Source organism: Antrostomus carolinensis, unplaced genomic scaffold, assembly GCF_000700745.2.
Source record: "Antrostomus carolinensis isolate BGI_N321 unplaced genomic scaffold, ASM70074v2 scaffold36939, whole genome shotgun sequence".
NCBI classification, from domain to species: domain Eukaryota; kingdom Metazoa; phylum Chordata; class Aves; order Caprimulgiformes; family Caprimulgidae; genus Antrostomus; species Antrostomus carolinensis.
The window spans coordinates 7,540-14,246 of NW_010339869.1; the positions used below are offsets into that span (position 1 = coordinate 7,540).

At 42.4% G+C, this 6,707-nt stretch overlaps 1 protein-coding gene across 1 annotated transcript in view; it reads right to left on the reverse strand.

Moving 5' to 3' along the window:
• Positions 1 to 6,403, reverse strand: part of POLB (DNA polymerase beta) — a gene marked incomplete at its 5' end in the record, with an annotated part of 9,970 nt that extends 3,567 nt beyond the window's left edge. Inside the window, 8 exons of the mRNA XM_010176002.2 lie at positions 252 to 338; positions 1,084 to 1,154; positions 1,624 to 1,696; positions 1,784 to 1,838; positions 3,408 to 3,459; positions 4,515 to 4,564; positions 5,799 to 5,857; positions 6,285 to 6,403. Coding sequence (XP_010174304.1) covers positions 252 to 338; positions 1,084 to 1,154; positions 1,624 to 1,696; positions 1,784 to 1,838; positions 3,408 to 3,459; positions 4,515 to 4,564; positions 5,799 to 5,857; positions 6,285 to 6,403 — 566 coding nt within the window. The remainder of the gene's footprint in view (positions 1 to 251; positions 339 to 1,083; positions 1,155 to 1,623; positions 1,697 to 1,783; positions 1,839 to 3,407; positions 3,460 to 4,514; positions 4,565 to 5,798; positions 5,858 to 6,284) is intronic.
• Between the last annotated feature and the right edge of the window lie 304 nt (positions 6,404 to 6,707).

Below are 6,707 nucleotides of genomic sequence, written 5' to 3' on the forward strand. Positions count from 1 at the left end.
AAGGTTATGTCAGTAGGGTTCAGAACTACAGAAACACCTGTAGATTTTCTAATACTGAAATCTTACCATGAGAGATTCACTAAGAGTTAGCTGCAGAAAGTTTTTATGGGGGGAAGGGGGGAGGAATTAAAAAAAAAATAAAATAAAATCACAACTCCAGCAGTTCAAACAACTTATCTTGTATATATATCCTAGCTACTGTCAGAAAAGGTAAACTCCCTCAACATCCCTCACCACCAGGAAAGCCTTACCATGAATTTGGTGTCACCTTTAGACAGCATATCTGTGACAAAGGAGACTTTTTCCAGTTGTTCTACAACTTGACGCAGAAGTTTTGACTAGGAACAGTGACAAGACAGAAGAAATTATTTCACAAATAACAAGAGTATCTTACCCAGACAATGGCCTACATCACTATAATCATATGTATTATTGTACATGAAATTTGACCCAGAGGGGGGGAAAAAAGGTAAAAATACTGAAAAAAAGCTAATAAAATTACAGCTGTGCAACATAAAAATAAAACCTCCAACAAAAGCCCTATGTCAGATTGTTTTCATTGGAAGTGACAAAACTTGTTTCTTGGTTTGAGTTTTCAACTTTTAAGCAATGAAACTACAGAAACAACACAAGAAATACAAATTGTCATTAAGAAGCCTCCAGAGCTAGTCCCAAAAGATTACAAGGTCAGCAGGACACCTTCTCATCCAAAAGATTACAGCTACATAAAGAGGTACTTACTCTACCTTTAATCCCTGCTTTATCCAGCCAACTGTTACAGTTCTACATTGTAAAAGTACACAAATTTGTGGGGGAAGCATGTGTGAAGGGGAGGGAGAGAAGGATAAGAGTAAACATACTGAACAGTTCTGCAAGAGGAACACAGCATAATACATGGACCTGAGAAGCGATTATAACTCCTCAAAATAAACATGATGATCCAAGAAAAGAGTTTACTATTACAGTAACAAAAAGATGCAAGAAGCTGCAATACAAGTCCAAGACTACACATCTTTTGAACTTAAACATATACCCTTGTGGCAGTGATGCACAGTACAGATCCACAGTAGCAGAGAAACACACCTGTTTGGATGATTCAGATGTGAAACTCGGATGGGTTAGGAGAACATCCATATCGCCGCTTGACTCTGCACCTAGGCAAGAAGCAAAGAAAAATCTCTCTGCGCATGATAAAGCACACTAACACTGGTGAGCATCCATCCAACCTCTTCCTATCAACATGTTTTTCTGGTAGAAAAGAGTCAGTCACTATTCAAGATATGTGCAAAAAACCAACGATCTTAAAGTAAGAGAACCTTGTTCTTCCATCAAGTTCATATCGCCGCGTATTTTAGAAACACCCAATAATTTCTTGCTGCCTTCTACAGCAATGAAGCACAGATGTTGTTGATGTAAAAACAAAGCAAACAATTCACGTTACAACATACTACTCTTTATGGGGGCAGGGTGGAGAAGCAAGGATTTGAACTAACCAGTGAAGACAATACTAACAGGAAAAAGACAGATTCCAGCACAGACTTTCTCTCCAGAAGAACAACATTTGTAGTAATGAGTCTTGCTCATTAGCCTAAAATAAATGTAAAAAGATCACAGAGTACCAACCTCGTCTAAAACTGCCACAGACTGTAGCAATATAGTTTGGGTCCAGCTTCTTTATCTCTTCCAGCACAATTTCCTATGTAAAAAGGAAAGATGCGTGTTTAGAGGTGTCAGTCGTTCATCTGCCATCAGTGCCTCGTATCCTTGATAAAGACATTCTTACCTGCATTTGCAGCATTTCTTCTCTTGGGATTCTTTTCTCAAAATCCTCAAAATATCTGCATGTATAAAAACAAAAGTGTCTTGAAAGAGTAGCAAGGGTAGCACCTTAAAATTCTAGTCAATTAAATGTGTATCAGAGGAAAGAATACAACTTCTATTACTGTCACATCACAAAAAGTTCCCCATTCTCACCAAACATCTGAGAAAACATCTCGCCACGTGATAGTAAAAACTCACGACTGCAGGTTTGGCAATGCTTAGAAGATGGTTTCTTTGCATATTATTTCCACTGTATATGAAGAGTTGCTATGAAGTGGGAGCAATATTACCACATAACCAATTGTTTTACATTTACACAGCCCTCTGAAAATACAAAAGGTTCCTGACAAAACTCAGCCCACCAGAAAGCAGGAGGAACAGGTCCCTCACCCATGGTCAGAGGTGATCTATGTTGGCAAGAGCGAAATGGAAACTCACAAGTCAAATACAGCTCCTGATATCTTTACATGCAGCTGTAAAAAACAGACTGCCAGTACGTTGCTTGACTGCAGAGAAAAAGAAGCCAGGTGAAACAATGACGTACCTGGCTAGCAGGCACATTCTTCACCCCTCCAGCACCGGAACCATTGACAGCAGGCACTGGCAGCCACACTGCAGCCACATGTTCCCTGACACTCATTACCAAACCACCCCAATCCCAAGCTCTGCAAACAGAGCTTCTGGATATGGGACTCCTCCCGCAGCCAGCACTCTCACCCCCTGCCAAGAATTGCAGTGGAAGTAGGGACAGAAGGACCACCACAGAGCACTGACACCATTCTTTCAGCTCAGCACTTACCAGATGCTCTGAAACAACATCTGAGTGGAACGCTGGAAGCAAACTCAAGGGCTATGTGTGCACTAGCAACATGGAAAGCTCAGGTGAGTTTTCTTACACTCGCTTATCAGTGAAAGGTTTTCCCTTGAATGCTCACACGTATCAAGGCAGGGATGCACACACACTGGGAAGGCAACAATCACTGTGTAACTCCTCTCACTCACTGGCAAGCAGTTTGTCCAGATCACATACTCCACACCTCTGCCCCTGATGTGGAAATGCTAGAGCTGGCCCCACACAAAACCAATTCAGATATAGAGCTTTACTTGGTTCATTTGCAGCTTCCTGCAAACACAGCTATACTTCTTCCAGAACTAGCCCACCAGAACAGCCACTCAGTAAGCAGCATTAAAGCTGGAAAAGTACTGATGGACAGACACACATTCTGCATGGCATTCCCAGGTTCAGATATGCAAAGGTCTTACCTTGCTCACAGCACGTAACAAAAAATAGCCTGGGCCGCTTTTATGCGGATTCCCAAGAAACACCGCTGCAACCTTGCTGAAGTGTTTCTCCATGAGCTAACTTTAATTAATTTCCTTCTGGATGGAGAATAAGCCTACTGAATTTCAACCCCAATGAAACTAAAGCTCTGAATAACTGCTGAAAAGCATGTTGACACACGTTTTCACATAGGACACAGAGAGAACAGAACCTTACTTGGCCTGTGTAACCTTACGTTAGACTACATCCTAATGCCTGAAGGAGTCATTAGAAAAGCCAAACACTTGCATTCAAGAAAGCTTACTTCAACCCAATTCGCTGGTGATGGGTCAGCTTGTGCTCATTTTTTCTTAGATCTAAAAGAAAAACAAAAAAAAGTTACTTGAGGACTAAAAATCTTACAGTAAGTTTCCACCAATACAAAGATGATGCATGCAAAGAACACGTAACAAGAAAACAGCAACCTCAAACCCAAAGCAAGAGATTTCAAGCTGACTGCTCAGCAGCTGATAGGATGAATACAAATGCACAGAGCACTTCCTGATAATGACTTAAATAGATTGTTCAACTCAAAAGCCAAACTCCTTGTTATTTTCCATGTAATCTGCAAGTACTTTGGATATGTACATAATGCCTTTATCCTGTGCACTAACTTTAGCATCTCCTACACTTTCCTCAAAGCCCAGGTGTCCTGGTTTTGCTAGGATAGAGTTAATTTTCCTTTTAGTAATTAGAAGAGTAGTATTTTACTTTCAGTGTTTCAGTTCAGACATATCACGAGAAGAACTTTGATAACAGTACTTGTGTTGCTGCAGCTTCAAGGCCACAGTTTGTCTCTTTCACAGCTGCATTAGGACTGGGAGGGGGAAGCGCAGTGAGGAGCAAAACCCAAAACTGCATCTGGATGTGCCAATGAAATATTCCATATCATATCACGTCATGCCAGTATATTAACCAGGGGTGACCGGAAGACGGGCACATTCTCTCGGGGATCGCTCGGGATCACTCTTCCGGGGTTTCGGTTCGGGACCGTCTCAGCTGCAGGATCGTTAGCTGGCACAGGCTGGGAATTGGTCAGTGGGCGGTGAGCACTGTATATCACTCATTTGTATAGTCTGTTATTACTGTTGTTATCATTATCATTTTTCTTTTAATTAGTAAATAGTTTTTATCTCAACCCGTGAGTCTTCGCCCTTCTTTCCAAATTCTCTCCCCTGCTCCCTGGGTGAGGGGGGGGGAGGGTGATAAAGCAGGCTGTGTTTGGCTGCAAGCTGCAAGCAAAAGGGGGAATCCACCCAAACCACCACACCAGGGCATATCTGCTGTCACAGTACCACTGAGGAACAGGCAGCTTGACAGAAAAAAAAATAAATTACTGGAGTGTGAACTGAGGACCCCAAGTTACACTTACCTTCTAAAGTCTTAATTCCTTCCTCAACAAACTTCCTAGCTGCAGCAGGACTGCAAAGATACAAGGCAATCTGCCATCAGGGACAGCAAGCATCTTACAACAGTAGCACTTCAAAAAAAACCCAACAAGGCTCCAGTTTGCAACCTACAGTACAGCAAAGCAGTCCCAGCTCCAGTTTGGCTGATGAGTTTGCCTGAAGCACAACACTCAAGTAAATGGCTGAACCTTTTTCCCCTTTAAGGGTTTGTCATTAGATTAATCTGCGTGACTCTGCAGGGAAAGAACAGTGTTTCACCTGTGAGACAGGTACTCAAGTAATATTATACCCAGATACCATGTTATTACATAATATTATATATAATATTGTATATAATATTACCAATATTATACCCAGACACCTATCCAGTATCAAAAAATGCTGAGAACCACCAGCCTGGAAGCATAGTCCCTGGGGAACTACTCTCCAGCTATTCTGGAAACCAATGGTCACAGCTCCACCACCCTTAAAGACTTTAAACTCACTCTGTCAATAAAACTCTTACATTACAATGGAACTGTCAGATCTTGACCTGCTATTTACCTCCTTTCTTACCCTTCCCTGAATCTCCTGCCAGATTCCAGACCAAGAGAAGCAACTTCCACGGTCCTGGAACAGGTCAGCAGCCAAGCTTCTCCTTCTGCATCTCATCCTGATTTCTCAAAGGCATTCTCAAATCCCAGTAAATCCTCAAACTTTGAGCACATTTTCCCTCAGAATTACTTGGGAACAATCATATTCCCCACCCCCAACCTCAAGGGTTTCAAACCTTGCACAAGAGCTCCGATGTGGTTTTTCTGTTCTGTTTTGGCGGGAGGGGGGTGTTGGGTTGTTTTGTTGCCTGCTTCAGGGCTCTACTTCTCCTTTTACAAACACACAACAGAGCATCATTGTCCCTGGGCCCAATTTCCCACCAAAAGTCCCAAAGGTACTTCTCACTTCCACTCAGTCTTTACTGGTTCCATTCTTGACTAGCTGCTCTCTCCTTCCCCTCTCAGCTTGCACACAGGAAAATCCTACTTGTAACCCTCTACCACAAAGTCTGTAATTGACAATTCTATACCCTTTCTTCTCAGCCAATCATGTCACCACAACCATGGAATCTCAGTGTGGGCACTACAGCATTAGCTCAAACTCATTCTCTTCATTACTTGCCATCACTCAAATTCTGTTCATAACTCCACCAAATAAAAAGGAGAGGAAAAACAACAAAACAAACAAGTAAAACAATAAAAAACCCCCTTTACCCAATGCCAGTAACTCGTGTCAGGAGATTGATGGATGCACTTGTATCATCTTGTCGAATCTGCAAAAATAAAACAACACGAAACACCCCTTTTTACTTCATTTGCAATAAACAAAGAAACCTTGAGAATATAAAACAGCTTAATGGGACTCTGCTTTGGAGGCTTACTACAAATCAGTGCAAACCAGTACCACGGGCAGTGCTGTGTATCACAGTAACGCCACATCTACTAAGCCTGAAAACTGAATAACTACCCAGCAGTGTGGTTAAACCACAAAACTCCACAGCCTTCCAGGGTCAGAATTCCACTTCCCACCAGAAGACGTTCACATGCTGATTATATAGCCTAAAATATTCTATAACCCAACCCCCCCCAGTTTTAAGGCTTTGGGTGAGCTTCTTGTTCCTTGCAGAGCAAGCAGACTACTCTGCAAGTTACAAAGGAAAGCAACTGCTGAGAAACAGAGCACAAGGGAAAGAAACCCACCTTTTCCAATTTGCGCAGCTTTCCAGTGGATAAGAACTCATCTATCTTCTCAGCTATTTTAGCACCTACTCCATCCTGAATGTTGGGGGAGGAGGGGAGACAAGTTAACTTCAAGATCACTTAAAGCCATTATATCCAGAAAAAAAGGAAAACTCCCCCAGAACCAAGAGTAAAATACTGGATGATAAGGGAGCGCTAGAATTCAAGGGTACAGCGCAAGCAGCACGAACACTGTAATTCAGGGGCTATAGTAAAAGTTCCTCCAAAGCAGTAACTTTGAACAAGGCTCCGGCTATTGCCACTCAAGTCCCCCGAATTTAGTGAAGCAGGAAGACAGCAAAGGGAAGACCTGTCACAACAGAATCCCTTTAGAGACAGAGACTCAGCTGGAGCCCCCACTTCCAGCTGTGAACGCCACACCGC